Here is a 25,037-nt window from a genome sequence, read left to right on the forward strand (position 1 = left end):
GGGATGAGTCCCCTCCAACTGTGCCACCTTGAGAGTGAACCCCAAATATTCCACCAAACTCAGTTCTCTAAGGATGCCCACCTCTGCACCCCCAGCCCTGGCTAGGGTTCCACTGGCTTCGTGTCTAAAGCCAAGGGGTTTAGGCGGATCCACAGAAAACAGGGCGGAACAAAACCCGGTGGTCTTGTTCCGCCTCCAGGCCCCGCCCGCACTGGGGTCTGCTGGCCTCCTCCGTCTGTTTAAACAGCCTCGCTGCCCTGCGAGCCTCTGGACGACAGGGCCTGGTCACCAGGACTGTCCTCTTGTAGGGACAGTGATGGCAGCAGGCCTGAAGCCGCCCTGCTCCCAGCTGGCCCCAACCCCGGAGGCTCCTGGCCTCAGACTCCTCCAGGGCCAGCTGTGGCCGTCCTGTGACCGTCCAGGCGTCCCCAGCAATGGCCATCCAGGCGTCCCCAGCTGTGACCGTCCAGGCGTCCCCAGCTGTGACCGTCCAGGCGTCCCCAGCTGTGACCGTCCAGGCGTCCCCAGCTGTGACCGTCCAGGCGTCCCCAGCTGTGACCGTCCAGGCGTCCCCAGCTGTGACCGTCCAGGCGTCCCCAGCTGTGACCGCCCAGGGGTCCCCAGCTGTGACCGCCCAGGGGTCCCCAGCTGTGACCGTCCAGGCGTCCCCAGCTGTGACCGTCCAGGCGTCCCCAGCTGTGACTTTTCGGGTGTCTGCAGTGTATCCTCACCACTGGACCCTCCCACATCCCAAACCCAGAAGCAGCTCCAGCCAACACAGCAGAAGGCCTTGCTCCCAGTGCCTGACCCTGGGGTCTGGCCCCTGGCTGGGGGCCCCACTGGACCAAGCCCGGGTCTGCTCCTCGGCCAGCAGGGAAGGCTGTCCTGAGCCACTCTACCTTCAGGGAACGTCCGCCTCGTGTGTGATGGCCGTGTGTGCAATGACCGTCCAGACGAGGAACCACAGGACCCCAAGCCTCCAGGCTCTGAGCCTCAAAGGTGTCACTCACCTACCTCTCTGAGCCCTACTAGTCCCTAAAGACAGGGGGCTGGGACGATAGCCCACCTCTGTACAGGCGATGCTCAGCCCCATGTGCACAGAACTGTCTGCCTCCCCACTTCCCAGCCCCACTGCAGAGCAGTAACTTCAACCCATGGTACTAACTTGTGGGAAAGACGCTAAAACCCAGGCCTCTGGCTCCCCGAGGGGCCAGGCAGGGGCGGCCCCTTCCCCCTTACCTCTGCCCAGGCCCCCCTACCTTAACCAGCCCTGGCCAGACAGGGCTGGGGAGGCCGCCTACCTGGCCTTCTGCGTCCGGTTCCCAGCCAAGGCGGGGAAGCTGGCGCTGGCGTTGGGGAAGGGGGCCTCGGAGGAGGTGTTGGCCAGCCTGTCGCTGCTCAGCTCCAGGTAGGACCCGTTGAGCAGGTAAGCCCCGGCCCCCTCGCTTTCCTCATAGTCCAGATAGAGGCTCTCGGCCGGGGAGCCCCTCGGGGCGCCCTGGGAGAAGATGCTGTTGACGGTCTCATTGAGGGGGAGCTCCCTGGAGTCGGAGCCTGCGCCCAGCAGCTGATCGGAGATGGCGTTGGCCGAGAGCAGCTCCTGGGAGGCGAAACGGGTGTCGGCCTCTCGGTCATCTGGGTCTCCCACCAGAGCCGTCCAGGTGGCGTTACCGTCTGCAGGGGAGATGAGTGCCCAACCTCCCGTGACTCCTCGTGTGGGGCAAGGGTTGCCCTGGTGGTGGGGGAGGGGGGGCATGGGTAGTACAGACCTGGGTGGGGGGGAGGGGGGCAGGGCTGCCGCAAAGACCCAATCCAGGAAGCACCCAGAGGCAGGTTTCCACCCAGTAAGAGGACGCAAATCGTCCTGCAAAGGCCCGCAAGCCAATCCAGACAAGCTCTCATTGGGGAACCTGCCTGAGCTCAGCAGGGGCGTCAAATAGGGCCTCCCCAAATGCATGCCTGCCCCACAGCCACAGAATGTGAGCTTCTGTGGAAATGAGGTCTCCACAGACTACACAGCTCCAGAGCAGATTGCTAGAGGCTTAGAGTGGATTCTGACTGCAATGCCCCGTCCTTGGGAGAACACTGGGAGACACACGGACACAGAGGGGAAGCCAGCCGAAGAGTCTGTGCACTTCTGTGGCTTTACGGCCCCAGCTTGCGGTCGGCTGCCACCGCAGCCCCAGGGGACTAACAGCCTCCTTAAGTGTTTTCTACCTGAGGGCTCCGAGGGTCTCGGAAACGTGCCCCTAAATTAACAAGTGCATTCTTCTCAAGCTTGATCCACCCTCCGCCCTCGGCAGGAGTGAAGGTCATGGCCAGCCCCCTGCACCCTCAGGAGCACAGCCCAGCTGCCAGCCTGGGGCTCAGGGACCCCTGTCCATCCCCCATGTCTCCCCCTGTGCCTCCTGCCACTTCCCCTGGAAAGCGCCCCATGCAGGTCCCCTGCCTGCCCCAAGCCCTCCCCGGCTCACCCTTAACTCACTCCTGGGCCCTCATTTCAGGGGTCCCCCCCGCCAAGGGCTCAAGGTCCTCCCTGTACCCCTCAGCTGCCCATCACTCCCTTCCAGAGCTCTCGCCACACCTTGCTGCATTGTCTGTCTGTCTGTCTGTCTCCACCGAGTGGTCAAGAGCATGGGCTATAGGGTCAGACTCTCTGGGATTTGCCCCCGGAAGATGGGGACAGCGTGACTTGGGCAAGACCCCTCCCTAGGACTCGGTGCCCCCTTCCGTCAAGTGGAGATAGCCTTACCCACCTCGAAGAAGGTGTGTGGAAGGGACATAGCTGCCCCGCAGCCCGCACGTGACCGGCGCCGCCGCCGCCCTCTTCTGCGGGCTACAGGCTCTGAAGACCCTCCGCCCGAGGGCCCTCTCCCTAGGAGCACCCCCCGCCCCGCCCCTCCTCCTGGTTACCTCGGAAGCCCTTGCCCCTGGGGGGCCCCTCGCAGGCCCTGCCGCTGGCCTGCGCGCACACCTCGTTGGTCTCCTGGCCTCTGCTCAGACCCAGCTCGATCCCCGGGCCCCGGTGGCCAAACAGGCGGTTGTCCAGGCCCAGCCGCTCCGAGGAGGCCTGGCCGAAGAGGGAGGCGTTGTGCTGCAGGAAGCCCGCCAGCCCGGCCCCGTCCAGCTCCTGGCTCTCGGCGCTGTCGGAGGTGGGATCCGAGAAGCTGTAGTAGATGGGCTGGAGGCGGTGGGCGTGCGGCGGCTGCAGCAGCGTGTACTCGAAGGTGATGGAGGGGCTCTTGCCATTCTGATTCCACACCTAGGGGGGCAGGAGAAGAAGTGGGACCCTGGCCCCTCCCCACCCCAGCCCCTTCCCCATCAGCCTGGAGCGGCTGCTCAGGCCACCGAGCACGAGCCCCTTGAGGACAGGAGACTCTGGTCCCAGAGCCGCGGGAGGGTTCCCTGCCATACACAGGCCCACAGCTGAGTCCTTCCCGGGGACTCCTCCTTGCCTGGAGGAAGCTGCCTCACCCGCCCAAGGCTATACTTAGCGCCACGGGCAGCCCGTGTCCAAAGACCCGTGAACACGGCCCGGGACCAGCAGACAAAGCCCAGACAAGAGAAGTCAAGGGCGCTCGGGCAGCAGAGAGTGTTTGAAAGGTAATGAAGCCAGTGAAAACCCAGCCTGCGTTTCACCGTCACCACGTGCTGGCAGTCCTAAGCAGTAAGACTGGACTGTCTCCACCACCTCCCCCCTGGCCGTGTGGGAAGGGCCAAGGCCCAGGCCCCTGAGGGCCCCCCAGCATCACAGCTGGTGGGGGATGTGCTGAGGCTTCTGTTGAGACCGAATCATCGCCAGAGTCTCCCCGGCCTATCCAGCTCCCATCCCCACCCCCCCGCCGAGGGCTCTCCTGGTCTAAGTCAGCTGGTGTCAGAAGCCCCAGGAAGTGGGCTCTCAAATAGGAGTTTAGTGTGGGGTTCCCTGTCAGCAGGGGTGATTCCCTGGCAGTGCACAGACCCCTGAGATACCCCCCACATGGCGGGCTTTGGGTGCCATGTCTCAAGAGTTGGGAGCTGGCTGGAGAAGAGATAAGGGTCTATGGAGAAAGAGTGGAAGGCTAGGGTGACGTCACCACCTAACCTGCAACCTAAGGCCGAGCCAGAGGGCCTCCTCGGTGTCGCATGGAGACACGCACGTCCCCCGGCAGGACTAGAAAGTGTCCCGGAGGCCAGAGAACCAGGCTGGCTTCTCCACCTCACCAAGAGCCCGACCCGGGGAAGACTTGGAGCCTGGGGATCTGAGTGAATCTGCTTGAAAATTTTGAAATCTCAGATTCCCCTGAATCTTGGGGCCTGGAAAGTGGTCATTCCATCCCGTGACAGCCAGCCCCCGGCCCTCGCCGGAAGACGGCACAGAGGTCTCTGCCTTCAAAACCCCGCCAGCCTTCCTCAGGGCCATGCCCGCCTCCTCCCTGGACCACCCAGCTGGGGGCTCGTGCTCAGACCCCTTTTCACCTGCTCAGGGCAGCCATGGGGCTGCTCAGGGGAGAAGGGGCAATCCGTGACAGGCCTTTGGGACCAGCTGCGGGGGGCAGCAGAAGCTGAGTCTGCATGAGGCCTTAGGAGGAGTCTCAGGAGGAGGAGTCTCCCAGGGGAGCCCTCGTTCAGGATGAGGGAGGAGCCACATAGGCAAGAAAACCCCAGGAGGAGGGAGGCCAACACTGACGGAGCGATCCACACTGGGACCGTCGCAGCAGACGGCAGAAGAGTGAGCGCCGGGCGACCGTTTTCTGTAGGGTCACCTGGAGGACACGCCGTCCGCCGCAGTGAAAGAAGTGTGACGGCGAGGAGCCACCAGCGCCACTCAGAGGGACCCCAGAGAGCTGGTGTTGGGGGTCCTCGTGGGCCAGGGCTGGTGGTGAGAGGTGCTGTTATGTCCGCTCTCCAGGACAGTCACAACAAGGGGGCTCAAGTACCATGATGAGCCGGAAGGTTGACACCGTAGCCAGGGACACATGTGGATACAGCTGATAGAACAAAGAACACCCTGGGGACAGATGTGTGGGCCCAGAAAGGCGCTTCTCCATCCATCCAACCAGAAGAAATCGAGGGTGGATACGCACGAGGCAGAGGCAGCTGCCGCATGAAAGCACCCGTCCCTGCTCTATTTCCTGGACCACTTTTTAGACCCAGAATCCACTGAAGGATGGAACAGCCAAGTCCCCAGGAAGAAGGCTACCCCAGTTCTTCCCCACAAAAACTCGCAGCTATTTACGTGGTGAACTGCTCAGTGGAGAAACAGGTAGACACCGTGGGACCTGGGTCCACGTGGTCCTCGTTGACCAGGGACCCAAAGCATCATTATTACCTCCCGTTACTATGAGAACACGTGGGCAACAGGTAATGGCCCCAAGATGACCCTGGTCTGATCCAGAGTCCGTCCGCTGTATCCAAGGCCCACTCAGCCCCCAGATGCATAATTGGGAGCTGGCAGAACTCTCATGTTGGCTCCCTGACCTGGGAGGGAGTAGCTATACCATAGTTGGGAAGCCTGTGAACCTGAGTCCCAACCTCCTCCAAGAGGGTAAATCAGAAACCACATTGCATCCTTGGGGAAAACAGAGAGATCGGTGCTGTTCAAAGACCTCAAGGATGCGTGGGTGCTGACCCCATCATAGCCCCCATTTAATTCAACAGTTTGACCCCAACAGAAGCAAGACAGAGCCAGGAGGGTGACGGAGGACAGCCCAGCAATAGCCTCAGCTGCAGCTCTGGGGCCGACATGGCACCTCTTCTAGAGCAGATTAATGTGCCCTCTAGGTGACCGTGTGGCCCGTCCTCCTGGCACATTCTCGCCTGCCCCTTCAGGAAGGAGGAGCAGAAGAGAGCTGTTCCACATGTTGGTGGCTCTGCCCCAGGGCCTCCCTGACTCACCCACTCCCTGTCACGACACAGGACACAGGGGTCTGAACCATTCCACTCTACGTGACCTTTGTCCTCTAGACTAACGACATCCTGCTTATCAGATGAGCGGGAAGGGGCGCTGGAGGCCTTGGTAAGACACAGGTACTCCAGATGCTCGGAGATTAACCCCTGGGAAGACTGGCCCCAAGGAGTGAAAATCTCCGGGTCCAGTCATCAAGGGCAGGAAAGGACCTCTCCTTGAAAATAAAAGGAAAATGATCACTTTCTCACACTTCCCCATCATGAAGAATTTTGGACACAACGTATTCCACGTGTGGGAGGACTGGTCCAATCCATACACTGAGGACCTGCTTTGAGTGGGGTCCTGAGGGGAACAGGCTCTGCAGGAGGTCCAGGTGGTGGCACATACATCTGCCACCTGGGCCATAGTGCCCAGCAGCCCTTTACAGTAACGGAGTAGTCTGGTGGAGAAAGACGGACTGCGGAGTTCCTGCCAAGCTCAGCCGAGAAAATGGTAATGCAGACCCTAGCGTTCTAGAGAAAGGCCATCCCACCTAAAAGAAACAGATGTGCTTTGGGAAAAGCTCCTGGCAGGCTCCGAGGCCCTTTGACCATAGGCCAGCAAGTGACCAGAGCTGGACAACATAACACGAGGCCCCTCAGCTCTGTTAAGTTCCGGGCTTGGGAGGGCCCAGCAGCAGTCCAGGGCTAGAGGGACAGAAAGCTGGTCAGCAGGTGACCCAGCTGCCATCATCCACGACTCTTGCGCCAGCACCCTCTCTTAGCTCATAGCTATGGCCGCGTAGGGTGTCCTTCTGATGAAGTCAGAGAGGAGGACAATGGCCAAACTTGACGCAAAATCAGGTCAGCTTGGTCTGGGGGTGCAAGCTGAAAATGAGCTCTGCTCCGGAGTGACCCTGAAAAGTTGCTGTGAAAGAAAACCCTCCCAGCAAGCTTCAGGCAGTACATGAAAGGCTGTCACCCGATTTGTAAGGAAGGCAGAGTGGCCCTAGGTAAGAATAAATGCTGACTCATGGACAGTGCAATTGGCCTGGCTGGTTGGTCAGGCGCCTGGATGGAAAAGATTTTAAGATCGGGGAGGAGGTGGTCTAGAGAAGGCACGTGCGGGTGGGTTCAGGGAAGAGGGTCTCTGGTTCATCTGTTAGTCTCCTCAGTGCAGCCCCCGCCCCGGGAGGGCCTGAAGCAACCAGGGAAGAGACAGAAGAGGTTTGCTGGCTGACACGGGCCAGCCTCTGGCATCAGCCAGGCGGGCGGGCTCCATTCCCAGCATCTCCCTCAGTGTCTGCGAAGGCCGGCAGGCCTCTGAGAGCCTCAGAACTGCCTCTGAGCAGCCCCTGATCTCACTGACAGTTCTGCTACGCTTCCAGAGCCGGGCACGAGGCGGTAGTGACCTGCATTTCCTGACGGGAGCCCTGGGGAGAGTCCTGGCAAGCTGGGCCCCTCTGCTTGGGCCCCCACCCCACCCCCAGGAGCCGTGAGCATCCCGGGGCCGGCGTCCAGGGATGGCTGTGACAAGCTCTGCCACGTCCTCGGCACTGAGGGTCCATGCAGTCGGGAGTAGGGAACTCCATGGGGGGCTCCAATCCCCAACTGTGGAGTGGAGTGGGGTCCTGCACCCCCGCACCCCATCAGCCTTCTGCCCTCAGCCCCCCGCGCAGGTCCTGGGGGCCCCTGCTGTGCGCACCCTCCAGGGGAGCTAACCTAGAAGCGGGGAAGGAGGAGGCGGGGAGGGGAGGGAGGACCACACAGGTAAGAGGGTGAGCAAGCGAACAGCCAGTGAATTCATGAGTCACTGGGAGGCCAGAGAAGGAACTCAAATCTGAGTGAGGGCTGGGATGAGGGCGTGAATCAGCAAGTGGCCGGGGAGCGAAGGAACCACGCCAGGTGCGTGGGGGCGGAGGCCCGGGAGTGCCCGCCTGCGGCGGCCCACGCACCATGACATTCAGGCCCTGGTTGGTGGGCCCCTGGGCCACGATGTACTCGATGCCCGTCTCGTACACATCCATGGGCCGCCGGTACTTGACCACGGTGCCGGCGATGTTGAAGTTCTTGGGGCTGTCTACCTTGAAGTTGCCGTTGAAGAAGAAGTAGCCGGCTTCATCTGCAAGAGCTGAAAGGCCACAGCTGCCCAGTCATGCGTGCCGGGGTCGGGGGGGGAGGGGGCTGAAGGGCAGCGGGCAGTGGGACCCCACGCTCGGGCTCTCTGGTTAGCCTGGCCCGGTGACCCTCCCCAAACCCTCAAAGCCGGGAACCTCCATGTGGTGTGGGAGTGGCAGGCTCCGTCTGCCAGAGCATGTGGCCCTGGCCGGGGAGACGTGAGTCCTCATTCCTAACCAGCCTAAAATAAACAAGGGCTTGTCTAGATGACCCAAGGATGGCTGGCCCGCGGCCCGCTAGGTCCTGCCATTCTAGTGGCCTCGGAAGGGCCCAGGCTGCAGGGCGATGAGGAGCGTCAGGACCAAGCAGCCAGGTCTAGACACGCGCTAGACCACAGGAGTCACCCAGGTTGGGACCAGGCTGCCCAGCCCGGCTCTGCTAGAGAGTCCCCGTGAATTCAGGGGACTCGCCACTCTCAGCTTCCCGCCCTGGTGGGGTCCAAGCTGAGAGACACTGAAGCCCTGTCCCAGCGTCCCCCGTAGGCCCTACCAGACCACCCCAAGCTGACCAGCCTGGTGCTCTTGCTGGGAGCATGACACTCTGCCAGGCTGGGAGACCTGGCTGCCCCTTCTCCCGGGCAGGGCTCCCAGTCAGCCTCTCTCTGAGGCAGGGTGTGGTGGACACTTGGAACTGAGGACCTTGGAAGGACGTCTGCTCCCGGAACTGGAACCCCCCCCCCCGCCCCCCCGCCAAACACCCCTGGCAACAGGCTGGAACATCTGCCCAGAGCCGGCAGCTGGCCCTCCCCAGGGGCCTCAGGGCTGGCAGGGGTGGGAGGCTCCACCTCGGGGACAGCATCTCTTCCAAAGGGTGTCCTTAGAGCCCGTTCCAGGAACTGGCCTGAAGGCAGGGAAGAGCTTAGCTTCCAAAGCTCCTGATGCAACACGCACGGCGGAGCCCGGCAGTTAATTTATTATCAGACAGACACAGCGAGCAGCCTCCGCCTGCTGGAAGAGCACCCTCCGTGCAGCACCGTCAAAAATAACGGGGACAAGAGCATGGGCCGGGCGAGGGGACCCGAGGGGCCGGGCTCACGCATGGGGCTAGATCCCCGGCCCGTGTCCAAAACCCGCTTCCTGACAGTGATGACCTTCCTTCCTGCGGCTTCCCCGGCGCTCTGGGCCGCCCTCGGTATTTCCACGCGTCTGTTTCAAGAACGGTGTCTTTGCAGCCAGCTCTGGGAACACGGTGTTTCCTGGCCTCGCCGCCCTCCCCCGCAGGCCACAGAGCAACCAGCCTGGCAGAGGCCAGGCTCCCGCTCGGGTCCGGGGCTGGGGCCTGGAACCTGCAGACCTGCCGGGTCAGCGGCTGGTGCTCAGGAGCCCAGACGCTAGGGCTGACAGCCTGTGCAGGGTTCAACCTGGGGACCTTTAGCAAACACCCCACCCCCATGCCAGCACCCCCCAGGAAGGGTGGCTGCACCCCACCAGCCCTGGCCCCCAAGAAGATGCCTTGAGAGGCAGGGAGGTGCCTCAGGCTTCAGGGACAGCTGGCCTGCCTGGCAGAGGTCAGCTCCCAGTTGTCAATACCTGTCCTCCTCGGCCAGAAGGGGCTCCCCAGGGGTACAGACAAGGTGCATGGCCCCACCAACCTCCAGCCGCACAGGGAGGCCTTCCTGACACCGTCCCCCAGGTGGGCCTCACTGCCTCGGCCACCACGCAATGCACTCCAGAGTCCTCAGGTCAGAGACTCCAGCTGAACCCGGCTTCCCACCAGAATGGCCAGTGGCCAGAACATCAACTCTGGGCCCCAGATGGGAGCTTGCATCCCACCCCTGCTTCTTGTCACCCTTGGTTTCCAACTGGCTACCCACTTCCATCTTGCTCTGCCCCAACTTTCTCACCCCCGACTGTCAGTCCTCAGACCCTGGGGCAGGATGGGGGCCAGGGATGCCACCTCCAGTTTTCTCCGTGCCTGGCCCCCCAGGGATGGGGCGCTCACTACCTGAGTCACAGCCCCCTCTTGTGTCAAGCTGCCCCGAGTGTGAGGTCTTTCCACACCTGGGATGAGGTCAGCCTCCCGATGGCCCCCTCACCCTCACCCCATGCACAGGCACTCACACCCAGGCAGAGCTGTGGCTTCCAGGACCACCCTCCCTGCAAGGTCAGGTGCTCCCCATTCACCCGCAGCCCGTACATCTCACCCCGTGTAAATCCGCAGCCCTGCGAGCCGCCCGGGCCCCACATACACACCCAGCACGTCCGCAGACTTCTTCCGCTCCACGATCTGGATGTCTCGGGCGCCAGCTGGGATGTGGGTCACCAGAGAGTAACCTGGGGGAGGGGACAGTGGTGAGCGGCGGGTCAGCTGTGACAGGCGCCTCTCGAGAGGAAAGGCAGCTCTGGATGGTGGTCACCACCCTCTTGCGCTCCTGGAAGGCAAGAGGCAGTGTCTCAGGGCAGCCCTGTCCCCACCCAATAGCTGCACCCAGGCCCCCAAGGGGCGAGTGCACGGCACTGTAGGAACTACCTGTGAGTCTGGAAAGCTGACTGGCCGCTCCGGCACGGCCTGTGCGGTACCAGATTCCAAGACACTTTCCTATTGAGGCCGTGGGTGCCGCTCCCGAGTACCTGCCCTGCTCCTCCCGAGGGACACCACAGGCCACGGGGGTCATAGATCGGCCAGAGTGAAACGTCCTGGGCCTGCTCCGCTGCTGTCACCAAGGTGGCCCTTGGCAAGCTGCTGGAGCCTCGGGCCTCCGTGCTCTCATCCACACACAGGGATGATGGCCCCCACGCTTGGTGATGGAGGAGATTCTGGGTAGCTCAGAGTCTGGCCCTGAGGACGCTCTCATTATTATTATTTTAAAAATCCACACTGTCATAACATCGCATTTATTTTACAGGCTTGCTACATCACAAAGGTGAGGAAGTATACAGCCCCAGGTCGGGGCCTGGGCCTGGGGCCCAGGTCCCAGCAGGTGAGGAGGCAGCCACGGAGATTCCCGCAGAGCCCCCTACAAAGGGACCAAGGGTCTTGGGGGCAGGGTCTGAGGAAGGGACGGTGCTGCTGGAAGGTGGTAGAGGGTTCGCTGGGGAGAAGGAGGGGAGATTTTTAAAGTCTTAAGAATGAAAAGCCTTCCAGGAGAAGACGGTGAGAAGGTTCTAGAATCAGGTTTGCTGGAGCCGACCCTCAGGTCACCTGAGGAACATGTGGGCCCACCTGGCTGATGAGACGCTTCTACAGGCTGCTCCCCTTTGCAGGCATCTGAAGACCCTGAGCTTGTCCTTCCAGCCAGCAGGGTGCCCCTAAATGCTTAACCACCAGCTCTCTTGGTGGGAGGGCAGGTGCTGTGACCTGCAGTACTGGCTTATTCCCGGGGTGTAAACACTTCCTGTCCCAGTGACCAATTTCAAACTGCCAACCGGTGTCGCTGGGCACAGGGTTGGGAAAAGGGACACAGTCATTTATCTTCTGCCCTAGTATTTCCCGCTGACAGACACAACAGTAATTCTAGAGGTTAAATGATTGGGAAGTGAGGACTGTGCTTGTCGTTGTTCAGAAGCTCGGTCGTGTCTGACTCTTTGCAACGCCATGGACTGCAGCACGCCAGGCCTCCCTGTCCTTCACCATCTCCTGGAGTTTGCTTAAATTCACGTCCACTGAGTCAGTGACACCATCCAACCATCTCATCCTCTGCTGTCGCCTTCTCCCCGACCCTCAATCTTTCCTAGCATCAGGGTCTTTTTCCAATGAGTTGGCTTTTTGCATCAGGAGGCCAACGTATTGGAGCTTCAGCTACAGCACCAGTCCTTCAGTGAATACTTAGGGATGATTTTCTTTAGGATTAACTGGTTGACTTTGCTTAAATATCACTTATTTAAATGAAGGTTTGTGCACAGTTGCTTAGTTGTGTCTGACTCTTTGTGACCCCGTGGCCTGTAGCCCACCAGGCTCCTCTGTCCATGGGATTCTCCAGGCAAGAGCACTGGAGTGGGTGGCCCATTGAAGGTCCACATATCAGTTCAGTCAGTTCAGTCACTCAGTCATGTCTGACTCTTTGTGACCACATGGACTGCAGCAGGCCAGGCCTCCCTGTCCATCACCAACTCCCAGAGTTTACTCAGACTCATGTCCATCAAGTCAGTGAGGCCATCCAACCATCTCATCCTCTGTCATCCCCTTCCCCTCCTGCCTTCAGTCTTTCCCAGCAACAGTCTTTTCCACTGAGTCAGCTCTTTGCATGAGGTGGCCAAAGTATCGGAGTTTCAGCTTCATCATCAGTCCTTCCAATTAATATTCAGGACTGATCTCCTTTAGGATGGACGGGTTGGATCTCCTTGCAGTCCAAGGGACTCTCAAGAGTCTTCTCCAACACCACAGTTCAAAAGCATCAATTCTTCGGCGCTCAGCTTTCTCTATAGTCTAGCTCTCACATCCATACATGACCACTGGAAAAACCATAGCCTTGACTAGACAGACCTTTGTTGGCAAAGTAATGTCTCTGCTTTTGAATATGCTATCTAGGTTGGTCACAACTTTTCTTGTCTTTTAATTTCATGGCTGCAGTCACCATCTGCAGTGACTTTGGAGCCCAAAAAATAAAGTCTGCCACTGTTTCCACTGCCTCCCCAGCTATTTGCCATGAAGTGATGGGACTGGATGCCATGATCTTAGTTTACATATACTCATTTTTTAATTAGCAACCAGCTCACAAGCTTCTTCACCGTGGTTACCATGGTTACCATGCACAGGTCTACCAGGGGACCACGTGGGTCAGTGCTTAGGACCTCAGACCCAGGATCAGGCTCTCTGGGTTCGGACCCAGCTCTGCCTCTTTTGGCTGTGTGACCTTAACCTAGTTTCTTAACCTCTGTTTCCACGTCTGTAACACAACGGCAGCAGTAGGCCCTGCCCAGAGGAGACGCCGTGAGGCGGGAGCAGGCTAAGCTTGCTGCGTGTGGCTCTGTGCACAGAAGGCACTCGGTAAAATTGGGTGGGACTGGTTCCGTGTCAGCCCCCAGGCCCCCAAGCTGAGAGCTCCGTGCAGGCATGGGCCCACATACCCTGTAGCTCCTGGCACACAGGCGGTGCTCAGAAAGAGGCACATTGCCTGAACGCTCCCTCTGCTGTGTCCACACCCCAGGACCTGGCAGAAGGTCCTGAAGGCAGGTGTGTGCAAGGAAGGCAGGAAGCACACAGTGTCTTTGCCCACACTCCTTCCAAAGTGAGCCCTGCAAATGAAGTTGCCTCTGCCCACTGTACCTGTCAAGCGTTATTCAGAGCCCTGTCCAGCTGGGCCTCCACTAAGACACTCCTCCTTTTCTTACCCTGACCCTCCTCAGTCGGCGTGTTCATCCCTGGGTCCCACGTCCAGGCTCTAACACTAACTCCAAAATTATCCCTCTGCTCCGCCTCCAGGAGCAGTGCAGTCCCAACAGCCAAGCCCTCAGGTGCTCTCCAGGGTTGGTTCCATCCAGACATGCCTGGCCTCCATGGGGGACTTCAAGTAGGCAATTCCCACCCTGTGCCTCAGTTTCCTCATCTGCTAAATGGGTTTCGAGCTGCCCTGCTTCTCCCAGTCCAGCGGCTGTGATAACCCAGTTTAATCCCACTGCATTAATCGAGACCCAAGAATGCCTCCCATTTAACCCCGAGTATTATAAGTAACATCTCTCCAAAATCGTCAAGTCCCAGCACATGCACAGACGCCCTGTTGGCCCAGCCCCCAGAGGTGGATGCTCCTGTGAGGCCACTGACAAGCCACGGCCCAGGAAAGAGAGGGGCCAGCTCTGCGCTGGGTCGGCCGGGGCCGGTGGGACCCAGCGCGTCCCTTCAGCCCTGGAGACCTGGGTCTGAGAGCTCAGGCCCCAGAATCCACGTGCCCAGGCCCCACCCTCCGGTCAGCAGCGAGGACCGACCGTGTGCCTCAGTTTCCCCCTGCTACAAGCGGGGCTAATACCTCCCTGTCGGCTGTGTTGAGTTGCAGGTGGTACCCCAGACCCATGCACACCAGGGCACCTGGGATCTAGGGGTGCGAACACAGAGCTGCTCTCAGTCCTGTCCCCAAGGGGTCCTTCCAGAGCTGCTGGGCCAGCCCCACTGGGCCTGGGCAGAGGATCGAGGGGGCCAGGAGGGGAAGGACCCTGCGTGGTCACTCGGCGGCCGGAGGCAGGCTGCCCCAGGCCCTGGACCCCGGGCGCCCGAGGCTCTTACCCAGGTGGGTGTTCCCTTTGCGGTAGTTGCCCGTCACGTGGGTGCAGCTGCTCCCGTCACCCTGGCAGACGCCACACTTGTCCAGTGTGTGGGTGGAGAAGAGCACCCCGTCACAGCCGATGGGCTGCAGAAAGGGAGGCGGAGAGGCTGCTGGGAGGGCGCCGAGGCGAGACCCCGGGGCCGCCACCGCCTGGGGGGACGGGGTGGGCGGCGGGCGCGAGGGGACCAGTGGGTGCTTGTGCTACAGTGTTGAACAACCTCACATTTTCCAGACACGCAGACCCCTCGCAGGTCGGCGAGCTTGCAGGACGTGCCGTCGCGGGCGGGCACCATGAGCTGCCGCTGGCCGTCCACGGTGGTGCAGTGCAGATCACATGGCTTGCTGGAGATGTGCACGTAGTCGTCTGTGGGGAGACGGGGGTCTCAGGGCGCTGCAGAGCCGGAGTCGGGGACGTCTCTCGCCCCCCCGCCCGACGGAGACAGCCCTCTGTCCATGGCACAGATGGAGGCACTGACACCTGGATAGTGGAAGGGACCTTGCCCAGGGCCTCAGCGGTAGGAATAGGGACCGAGGTGCACACGATCTGGCCCAGACAGGCTCTCAGAGACCAGCCTCTGCTGCGCTGTGAGTAGTGGGCAGCGTCCCCTCTGCAGGAGGTCTGAGCCGACTTGGTGGCCCCGGGGCTGCCAGTCCTGGGGACCCTGCACCTCCTCCGTGAGCAGGAGAACCCAAGTCCTGTACACTGTTGCCTGAACTACTGGGGACCTTCGACAAGATCCCCCCCTCCCTCCAGGCCTGTTTCCCCACCTGCCCACCCGCTGGACAAGGGCGCTCCCTCCCGTGGTCCCCAGGGGGCGGCCGCAAGGGACAGAGCCTGGTGGAGCGGGCCCTGCTGCCCGGCCCAGGGCCGCGGTACCCGGATAGAGAGGCTTCCACTGGTGCGTGCGCCCGTTGTACACGCGGGAGTTGAAGGAGATGCACTGCTCCTCACGGAAGCTCCTCCCGTCCGGCGGACACTCCTGGGAAGCAAGAGACAGGGAGGGAGGCTCCGGGAGGAACTCGGCCCGACAAAGGCATTTTTGTCCAGGCTGAGCAGGAAGTGGCTGCAGCCGGCACAGCCGTGCCAGGGCCGAGGCCCGTGGGGTGGCCTCTCCTCCCCGCTCTCAATCTGTCAGGCTCTCTGGAAGGAGGGCGGGGGCGCCAGGCCTCCAGGCCCATGTGTGCGGGCCCTCCTGCTGCTGCAGGCTGGACCCCATCACCCCCCGCCACCCTGGCCGTCTCCCCCGCTGCCCATGGAGCTGCGGGGACACCAGCCTGGCCTGTGCTCACCCTGCCTTCTGGGGAAAGGGGCCCATCTGGGTGTCTGCAGCCACAGCCACGGGGCCTGGGACATGGGCATTGACTGAATGGGCTTGACTTCGTGGAAGAGGAGCCCGAGGGGGCCAGAAGCCCAACTGGCCGAGTGTCCCTCCTGAACTCGAGTCTGGAGGGCAGCTGACCCGCGAGGCTGACCCAGAAGCCAGGCTGCTCACTTCCGCTGACCCCTGAACCCCCCTTGTGCACACAGACACAAAGACACACACGGTCATCTCTCTGCCCCCCACCCCGCCCTGGGGGTGGGGTTCAGACTGGCTCGGGCCCCATCATTGTGAAATGTCTGGAGGCCAAGCCAGAGTGGCTGCCTCCAGCCAGCCTGGTCCGGCCACCTTGCTACAGAGAAGGCTCAGGGGCTGAGTGCGTGGGCATGGAGCGGGTACGCGGGAGCTGCAGCTGGAACGGGGCCACCTGCGACGTTAAGCCTCCCCGGGAACATGGTTCACCCTGGGTGCAGGGGGCGCAGGCGGCCAGAGGCCTCCAGCCCTGAGGTCACGTGAGAGCCCTGCCAGCAGAAGCGGGCCCTCGCCACTCAGGTGCCCGCAGCCCGTGGTGGGCACCAGGGGCTTGACTTGAGGCAGGGAGAGGGGTTCTGAGCCTGGGGCCCCCACCCCCACTTCTGTTCACTGGGATGCAGGGGGCAGGCCCAGGACAGAGTGTCCGTAGGGCTGGGGCCACAGGGAAGCCGCCTGGAGTCCTGCCTGGGAGGGGTTGGAGGGTGGCAGTGGTCCGGCCGGGCGGGCCTCACCTGCACTCTGCACAGCTGGTACCTCTTGGACGTGCCCGTGCAGGTCCGGTTCCCGGCGCCTGTGACAGACGTCTTCCTGGAGGGAGGACCCGGGCTGTGAGCTCAGGTCAGGAGTGGCCGGCTGCCATCCTGACCCTGTTCCCAGCCCTCCTCTGGACAGCGTGCCCCAGCCCCGACCCTCCGCGGGCTCCTCTGACCAAGGCCTCCTTCTGCCCCTCTCCATCTCCACTGCTCCAACAGAGCCTGCTCCTGTCACAGGCACCCCCATAGTTTCAGGGTTCTTCTCAGCCTCTTCCTGGGGGAGGGGCGAGGTCCCGTTCATGTCTGAGTCCTCAGCACACAGTGCACGGTCTTAGGCCACAGAATTAGTGATGGCAGAACAGCGTTCACCACGGGCCCAGCCCTCTGCACACGCACACGCACACGTGAGCACACACACACATGCACGCACACGCACACGCACGCCTGCACACACACGCACATACAGTCTCGCATCCTCAGAAACATCAGGTGGGCTCGAGCATAATCTCCGCTCCACAAAGAGGAAACTGATACTCAGAGAGGTTAAGTGACTTCCCCAAGGTCACACAGCTAGGAAGCTGCAGAGGCAAGATGTGAACGCAGGTCTGGCCAGCAGTAACCGCTGCACTGTAGGCTTACCCCATGTTTATCCAACTTGGGTCTTCAGGAGAGAGAAGGCCAAGGCAGACCTGACCACTCCTTGAAAGAGCCCTAGACAGGGTCTTCTTTTCCCAGTGCCCCAGAGAGGGATGAACCGCAGGACACCCTTGCCTGGGACCCGACAGAAGCTGCGTCCCCAAGGGAGGCCAATGAAAAGACTGACTGGCTCAGCTGGCCTGTGCAGCCTCAACCTGAAGGCTGCGTTCAGCCCGAGTCCCCCACCCAGCAGCTGCTGCCCACCTCCCCGCCCCCTCTGCAGTCCGGGCGGCCAGCCCCACGGGCCCCGCTCTCACACCAGCACCTCTGCTGTAGGCAGTGCCGCTCCTGGGACGTCACCCCGGCCCCGCAGCTGCGGGAACACGCCGTCCATTTGGTCCACTCTCCCCACCAGTAGGCGGTGGCATCGGGGCCCACCTCCAGGCTGTTGGACGTTGGGCTGTTGTCCTGGGTGAGAGGCCCCACGACGGTTAAAAGGAGGCTGGAGCACCTGGCCAGATGGGCCCGCCGACCCCGTGCCCTGGACGGGAGGACACAGCCCCCTGGATGGGTTGCTCGAAGCCCCGGCTCAGACCTCCAGGGGGGTCTCCGAGGGACCTCCCAGAGAGCTGAGCACCTCAGATGCTGCCTGATCTTGAGATCTGGAACCTTCTGGGGGCTTGGTGGGATCGTAACACCAAACCTAACCATCCTCCTTCGCTCCCAAGTGGCCTGCGGGAAGGTGCTGGCCAGCCTGGGTTCTGCAGGACCCAAACCCACCTGTCCACACACTACACCCCGGGTCTTTGCGCTGAAGGGGAGCACCCAGTCCCTGCAGCCCCCGGCCTGCCAAACCGGCAAGGACGCTGGAGTGGCCTGAGCCCCCCACCCACCCACCCAGGGGCTGGCCTGACCGGCGTGTAAGGCGTGCTCCTGGGAGTAGAGGGTGCCCTGGGCCCCTGCCCCGCATCTTGCCACGTGGCTCTCAGCATCAGCCCATCTGGGTGAGGGCCTGTGCTCCCCACTCACCGTGGTCCCCGTGGACGATGCACTCCCAGTCACTAGGGCCACAGCCAGCAGGGCCCGGGCCCATCGTGAAGGCTGCCATCTGCCCTCCATCCTAGGAAGCAAGGCCACAGTCACTGCCAGGCCAGGCCCAGCTCCCCTCGCAGGCGGCCAGAGTCTGCTTTGGTGAAAAACCCCCTGGGGCCCACCCAGTGAGGCCTGAGATTATCTGGGATCTGTTGGTAGTGGCTGCCTGCCAGCCCTGTTGGGTGGGCTCCGTGAGTGATTGGAGATGTCTGCCGTGGGCTTGAGACCCTAGGATGGTGGTGTGCATGCTAAGCCCGGTCCACCGGATCTGAGGGCGTTTGGGGACACGGGCCAAGCTTTGCCTCGGAATACCTGAGCTCCTTGGAGGATGTCTGGGGAGAAACCCAGGGGCACAAATAGGCCCAGGCTTCACCCCCTGGATGAAGGAGCTAAGGATCAGTCTATTGCCTCTGCCGCTGGACCTGGCCCAAGCAAGAGCACCCTTGGATTTTTGTCTGCTCAGCACTTGCTGACCTACATGGGAGAGCGATCCTTCCCACCGGCCGTGTGGAGCTGTTGGAGAGGGTGTGGACGTGCAGACTCTGCCTGGCCCTCCCTGACAGCAGCTCCCTGCCTTGGAGGGACCCCAGACTCCGTAGAGCCCAGGCACCTCTGTCCCCTCCCTCCCAAAAAAAGACACTCAGCTTGCACCTCCGGGGCCTTGGCGTGAGGGTGACCCAGGGCCACCCTGGGGTTGTTTCCTTCCCAAGAAGTCCAGCACCCCCAGCCCAAAACGCGACTTGACCTCCCTGCTACGGTTTAGTCACTCAGTCGTGTCCAACTCCTTGCAACCCCGTGGACTGTAGCCCGCCAGGCTCCTCTGTCCACGGGATTTCCCAGGCAAGAATCCTGGCGTGGGCTGTCATCTCCTTCCCCAGGGGATCTTCCCGGACCCAGGATCGAACCCGCGTCTCCTGCACTGGCAGAAGGGTCCTTTACCACTGAACCACCAGGTAAGCCCATGCTTGGCCTCCCTGCCAGGGGTCAAATCAAGGGCTGCCTCCAGCCTCCTGGGCCCTCAGCCTCCCTTATCTGCCCCTGAGATAGGAGTACCAGCTGGGGGCCTGCAGTGACCTCCTGCCAGGGTCTGTCTCAGGTCCTGAGTGTCACTTGCCAGTGGGTTGGAGGAGTTTCGGAAACCCCCAAGCCCATCCTCCTCTAGCCCAGAACCAGAGAGGGGAGCCAGTTTGCCAAACCCACACAGCCATCTATGTGGCCAACTAGCCCCCAGACCCAAGGGCAAACAGAGATAAATTCCAGTGAAAGAAGGTAGAAGGCACCCGCCGCCCGATGCCTGCCAGGCCTGAAAACAGCTCCTCATTTGCCCCCTCTCCTCCTCCACCAAACCCTCACCTCCTCGTGGGCTCAAGCACCTGCAAATTACCAGGAGCTACGCCAATGCCAGCCTCGCACCCCAAGAATGTCTCCCTGCCCCAGACGCGGCAGCAGTCCACCCCGAAATTTGGAGCTGAGACCTTAAGATCCGCAACTCCCCAACCGCCTGCCTGCCTGCCCACTCACCCCCCGGGGGCTGCCCCTCCCCCGCAGGCCCCCACTTGCACCCCCACCAGCCCCCTCTGCAAGCACGGACCCCCGTCGGCAGTACCATTGGCTCGTCTGTGGCCCCGGCTCCTGCCTGCAGGCTGAAGACAGGTGCTGAGCCGGCCGCACACTTGGTTTTCATTAAGGCTCCCAGACAGCCGTGGCTGCAGGCCAGGCCCGGCTCACGCGGGATCCAGCCCTCCCTGGGGTCCAAAAACAGCCACCACCGGCCAGCGGGAGAGGCTTGCCCTGCAAGTGAGGGCTTTGGGCTCGGGGAGGCTAGGAGCTGAGGGACCCCCACTCCCACTGCCCAGACCGGGCTCAGAGGGTCTGGACCCTCCCCAGGAGTCCCTGGTCCTGTTATATAACGGCTCCCCAAGGGGCCGGGGCTGACCTGCAGGCACTGGGGGCCGCACCTTCATCCTGGGAGGGCAGCCGTGGGAAGGGAAGCAAGACGGCGGGGGAGGTGGCCTACCTGGCTGGGGCTCGGCAGGGTGTCCTCGCGGGGGAAGGGGCCACGGTCGCGGGCAGGCTAGCCAGGTGCGCGGTGCAGGGGGAGGCTGGGACGCCGAGGGCCGCGGGCTGTGCCTCTCTCTGTCTGCTCCCCCGCCCCCTGGCCGCCTCCCTCCTCCACTTCAAAGCGCACCCACGAGAGGGGGTTCCCAGGGAGGCGCAGCCCAGCGGCGGCCGGGCGGGCGGGCGCGGCGGCCTTTATAGCTGTCAGGCAGACGGGGAGGAACTCACACTTCCCACCAGGCTGCTCCCCCGCCCGCCGCCCCGCCGGCCGGCCCGGCGCACACTTTAACCCGCTCCGCGCCTCTGGAGCACGGCCAGGCCGGCCCAGCTGCCTGCCGCCGCCGTGAGTGGAGAGGCCGCCGGCCCGGGGCCACCACGCGGGTCCGCGTGTCTGGGTAACCAGACAGAGTGGCCGCTGGCCCGGGGTCACAGGGGAGCTCGGTGCGGAGGGTGGGGGAGCAGAACTGAGCCCCAGGCTCGGTCCGTTGGATGCCTGCCTCCCTCGGGGGGCGGGGTATGTGTGGGGGTGCCGTCTCTGCCCCTCCCCAGAATGGATCCTAGGTGTGTGAGGCGGCCATCTGATGGCTGGTGCTTACAGATGGTGAGGCTGGGGTCTGGCGGCGGGGGGTGGGGGGGGGGGGGAGACACCGGGCTCTGAGGTCACCCAGCCAGGCTTGGAGACATTTCTCCTGAGCAGCGGAGGGACTGACCGAGACCCGGCGCAGGCCCCAGCCAAGGGTCCGGGGACGGGACAGGAGGGCCCGCAGCCCGCGGACCAGACAGCTCGCACAGCCGGAGCCAGCGGCGGGGAGGAGCGCGGAGCTTCGCAGATGTTCACACCAGCTTGGCAGGGCACACGGCCTGGCTGGGCGCGCGCCAGCTGGGCAGCCCCTGGCAGGCCGGCGTGGGGCTCCAGGCTGCGTTCCTGCTGAGTCAGAGCGTGGAGCAGAGCACGGAGCCAGCAGCATGCACTCCAGCCGCACCCCCCTCCCTCCCCGGCACCCAGGGGGCACCCCAGACACTGCAAGTAGCCCCGGAAGCAGGCCAGGCCCCCGCCCCACACACCAGACCCTCCGGAGCCCGGCACACAGGGGCACCTCCACACACGGTGGACGTGGAAGGGGGCGACCCCGGGCCACTGCAGCCATCCCCGGCCTCTGCGCTGCAGACGGCTCACAGCGGCGCCTGGAGAGCCCTCCCCCTCCTGCATCCTCCCTGCCGGAAGGAACTGCGGAGCTCCTCCAGGCTGAGAACCATTCCACCCCTGGGAAGCTCTGCCACCAGCAGGAGCGGCGGGGGAGGAGAGCCAGCAACCGCACCGCCGCCCTGCCACCGTTGTCCCTCCTGCATGAGTCCTTCCTGCCTGCAGAGAGCTAGGAGATCCCCATTTTACAGACGGGGAAACTGAGGCTCCGAGACTGCCCAGGGACGCCCAGGCTCGCACGTCTGGTAAGCAGCACAGCCCAGCCCCCTGGTGAGCACATCCCCGCCACAGCAGGCTCTTGGATCGCGTTCATCCTCTCCAGACTCTGGGGAGGCAGGTCTTATCCATCTCTGCTTCTCTTCCCCTGGGGCCCCTGTGATGTTTGGTGGAACCCAGGCCCACGCTGCCCCCTGTTGGCACACTGGATCATGGACACGATGGGACCTGCCACACAGCACTGGTGAGCATGCACACGCACACACGTGCACACACATGTACACGCGTGTACACGCGTGCACACAAACACTGCGTGCACATGTGTGTACACCCATGCGTGCGCACACACACACAGGAGCACACACTCACCGACCCCCTCGCAGACACCCTGCTGATCACTCTCGAATGCTGGGGCCTCTGCCCGCTCCACCCCGCCCCTCCAGCCGAGCACCAGGGCTCTGTGTCCCCAGTCAGAGTCCTAGCTCTCCGGACATAGCTGGATCCACGTCCAGCCAGAGACAGAGTGACTAATGGTTTCCCGTGGGAGGGACCCTACAGCCAGCCGGCGCAAACGCCCCAGCGCCTTCTCTTAGCCCAGTGGGACAGCGCCGGGAGGCAGGCTGACACCCTGGCTCTGGGACCGCCAGCAGGTGTGTGACCTGGGCCAGCCCCCCATCCACCCCCACACCACCCTCTACCTCCAGGAGCTGGCTGGGGCTCCCCTTCCCGAAGGGACACCAGCCTTCCCCCAAACTCCAGACCCACAGGGAGCTCTGACCACGGCTTGGTCCACTGGTGGTCTGGGGGAAGGCCCGGGGCCCTGAAGACCCTAAGAATTGCGGGGGGTGGTTGGTGATAAAGAATCAAGCACAGCCAGGAAGCACAACCGAAGGCCTTGTCGTGTGCCCAGCACAGAGCTGCCGTCAGTTCCGCAGAACCGGTCAGGCCGGGCTTCCTGGTCCTCACGTGCCCTCTGGGCCCACTTTGTGGGGCTGCAGCCAGACCTGGACGGCAGATCCAGAGGACCTAAGTGTCAGCGACCAGAACAGCAGCCCAGGCTCAGAAGAGGCCACGCCTGGGGTCCACGCTCTGCCATCACCGTTGCCAAGGGTTTAATCACATCTTCTTAGAGTTTGTGTTCTGGGGGTGACATCGCATGGGGCGATGGAGCCTCTGCTGTGGGACAGCCCACCCCCTGTACCTCTCAGGTCTGCCTCGTGCCCCCTGGGGAGCCAGGATCAGGCGGAGTCTCTGGTGGAGTCCCAAGCGCTCACACCACGACCTCCCTGGGCCCAGCAGAGCGCAACGTTAAGAGGGAGCGGCCCTGGAAGAAAGAGGAAGCTTTGACCTGCTGGTGAATGAGGGGCTGCCCATTTTGCACTGAGCCCCAGATCACCCTCTGCTCACCCTCCCCTCACCTGGAGGCCCCGAATTGCCTTCCCCGCCCTGACAATGCCCAGGCTGCCTGGGGTGTCACAGAAAGAAGTGGCTCGGAGCCCCCATCTTGGTTCCTGCCAGCCCCTCCCTGGAGCCCTCGTTCACACCCATCTGGACGTTCCTGGCCCTCCAGATGATCTCCTGAGCACACCTCCTCCAGGAAGCCCGCCAGGCAGCAGCCCAGCGCTTTGATCTGGCTTCCCGACCCATGGCTGGGACTCACACGGCATCCCTGGCACCTACCAGGGCCCAGCATATAGAAGATGCTCAGCGCGTGGAAGGGCGGATTGTCTGTCGTTTGGGGTGAGGGGGAGCTGTCCCTACCACTTTCTGTGCAGCCTGGCCTGGAGATGCTGTGAACACCTGTTGTTTGTTTTTTTTTTAAGAGATATTTTGCCAGACCTGGATTTCTGAAGAGCTTGGAAACAGGAAAATGTGCACATTTCTGCGGGAAGGTGAGGTGAAGCGTGGAACAAGGCGGAAGGAGAGGAGCCTGCTCAGGGAAGGGACAGGTCAGGGAGGGAGAGGGGCAAAGTGGGCCAGGGGTGACCGGCTTGGCGGTCCCGGTGGTTGGACAGTCACGCTGGGAGCTGGGCCCTGTCCTGTACAGCCGAGTATCTAAAACAGAGCTCGGAAGGTGGGGGACCAGGGCCAGAGATCCTGCGAGGGGGTCCTCAACTCTGGTACCCAGAGGCCCGCCAACACGGCCTGAAGAGCCAGGACCCCCACCATCCCCGGCCACGTCCTGCTGCCCACCCAGAGCCTGGAGCACCCTGGGCCACTTCTGACAGCGGAGCCCTTCTTCCCAATGGGGACTGAGCCACCGAGGGCCGCTGCGGCCAGTTTGGAAGTGGTGGGCCAGGACCGAAAGAGGCCCAGGCCCCAGCAGAGGCCCCAGTGGCCAACCTCACCCCCAGAGCTCCCCGCCCAGCCCAAGGCAGGCCCAGCTTTCTCTGCTCTCCCCGCTCCGGGAGGCCCCTCCTCCACAGACCACTGCGGCCAGCAGCGCACGCGTCCATCGCTCCGTCATGCCTGACTCTTCGCGACCCCACGGACTCTATCCCTACAGGCTCCTCTGTCCATAGGGTTCTCCAGGCGAGAATACTGGAGTGGCTTGCCGTGCCCTCCTCCAGAGGGTCTGCCCCCACCCAGGGATCGAACCCGGGTCTCCCACCTTGCAGGCGGATTCTTTGCCATCTGAGCCACCAGGGAGCCCCGGGGACCAGCAGGCTGGACCAGAGCTCTCCTCCTCCCTGCTTCCCAGCACTGCCATTTTCCATTAGGCCAAGTCCTGACATTCAAGCGGGGACCTCTACGTGTAGGCCTCCTCGCTCTTAAAATTCACAAGAAAGAGGTGCCCTTGTCCCCAGATCTGGAGGAAGGATGGGGCCCTGGGGGGCCCTGGCACAACTGGGACGTGAGCTCGCCACTGCAGCTCCAGGGACAGCCCACTGCCAGGCCAGGGGGGTGGGAGGGACCTGCGTCCTTGGGCTCCTGGATTACACAGCCCGCCCCGATATGTAGAAGTCCCCCAGGAAGGCCAGGTGCCCAGGAGCTCCGTCCCGTCTCAGCCTCACTCTCCCCTCTGCACAGAGAGGCAGGCCCAGTGTGCTGCCACAGTGGTGGGTGGGGCGCAGGGGACAACAAGCCTGTGTCCCCGTCCCGGCCCTGCTCCCGGCCCCCAGGTCCCTTGGACAGCTGTCTCCGTGCATGGATGCTAAGGCCCACCTTTCAGAAGAGGATCCCCTATAATGACCCGCATCGGCTCTTCGCTGCTTCTCAGGAACAGACGCACAGTGCTTCCTGGGCCAGCTGCTCCCGGAGCCAGCGCACCTGCCCAGGATCACAGAGACCCTGTGGGACAGTGGCGGGCGTCCCTTGCGTCTGTGAGGAGACTGAGGCTCTGGGGGCAGAGGGCACAGCAAGGCTGCGGAGCGAAGAGGGCAGAGCCCTCGCCTGGCTCACCCGGCAGCTGTGCAGGAGCTGGGGGCAGCGTGAGCTGCTCGCGTCCGGCCATTAGCTGGACACAGCGCTGGTTGTGGAGATCT

General features: G+C 62.7%; 1 protein-coding gene and 1 long non-coding RNA gene across 4 annotated transcripts in view; one reads left to right on the forward strand and one right to left on the reverse strand.

The window, feature by feature from the left end:
* The window catches only part of ADAMTSL2 (ADAMTS like 2), a 47,211-nt gene that overhangs the window by 14,176 nt on the left and 7,998 nt on the right, over positions 1 to 25,037 (reverse strand). Inside the window, exons 1-11 of one of the 3 annotated variants that reach the window (XM_069579844.1) lie at positions 20,092 to 20,393; positions 18,012 to 18,102; positions 17,308 to 17,450; positions 16,326 to 16,401; positions 15,120 to 15,222; positions 14,461 to 14,606; positions 14,203 to 14,326; positions 10,239 to 10,319; positions 7,824 to 7,999; positions 2,914 to 3,262; positions 1,302 to 1,674 (exon numbers count right to left, since the gene is read on the reverse strand). In XM_069579844.1, the coding sequence (XP_069435945.1) occupies positions 1,302 to 1,674; positions 2,914 to 3,262; positions 7,824 to 7,999; positions 10,239 to 10,319; positions 14,203 to 14,326; positions 14,461 to 14,606; positions 15,120 to 15,222; positions 16,326 to 16,401; positions 17,308 to 17,450; positions 18,012 to 18,101 (1,661 nt within the window). In that variant the 5' untranslated portion in view covers position 18,102; positions 20,092 to 20,393. Of the gene's footprint in view, positions 1 to 1,301; positions 1,675 to 2,913; positions 3,263 to 7,823; positions 8,000 to 10,238; positions 10,320 to 14,202; positions 14,327 to 14,460; positions 14,607 to 15,119; positions 15,223 to 16,325; positions 16,402 to 17,307; positions 17,451 to 18,011; positions 18,103 to 19,680; positions 19,866 to 20,091; positions 20,394 to 25,037 lie in introns of those variants that run through there. The other 2 variants (XM_069579847.1, XM_069579845.1) reach the window with 2 other exon arrangements.
* Positions 21,063 to 23,407, forward strand: LOC138435353 (uncharacterized). The gene is made up of 3 exons (XR_011255053.1): positions 21,063 to 21,581; positions 21,733 to 21,796; positions 22,761 to 23,407. It is a non-coding gene; the product is annotated as an uncharacterized lncRNA (long non-coding RNA).

Source organism: Ovis canadensis, chromosome 3, assembly GCF_042477335.2.
Source record: "Ovis canadensis isolate MfBH-ARS-UI-01 breed Bighorn chromosome 3, ARS-UI_OviCan_v2, whole genome shotgun sequence".
Taxonomy (NCBI): domain Eukaryota; kingdom Metazoa; phylum Chordata; class Mammalia; order Artiodactyla; family Bovidae; genus Ovis; species Ovis canadensis.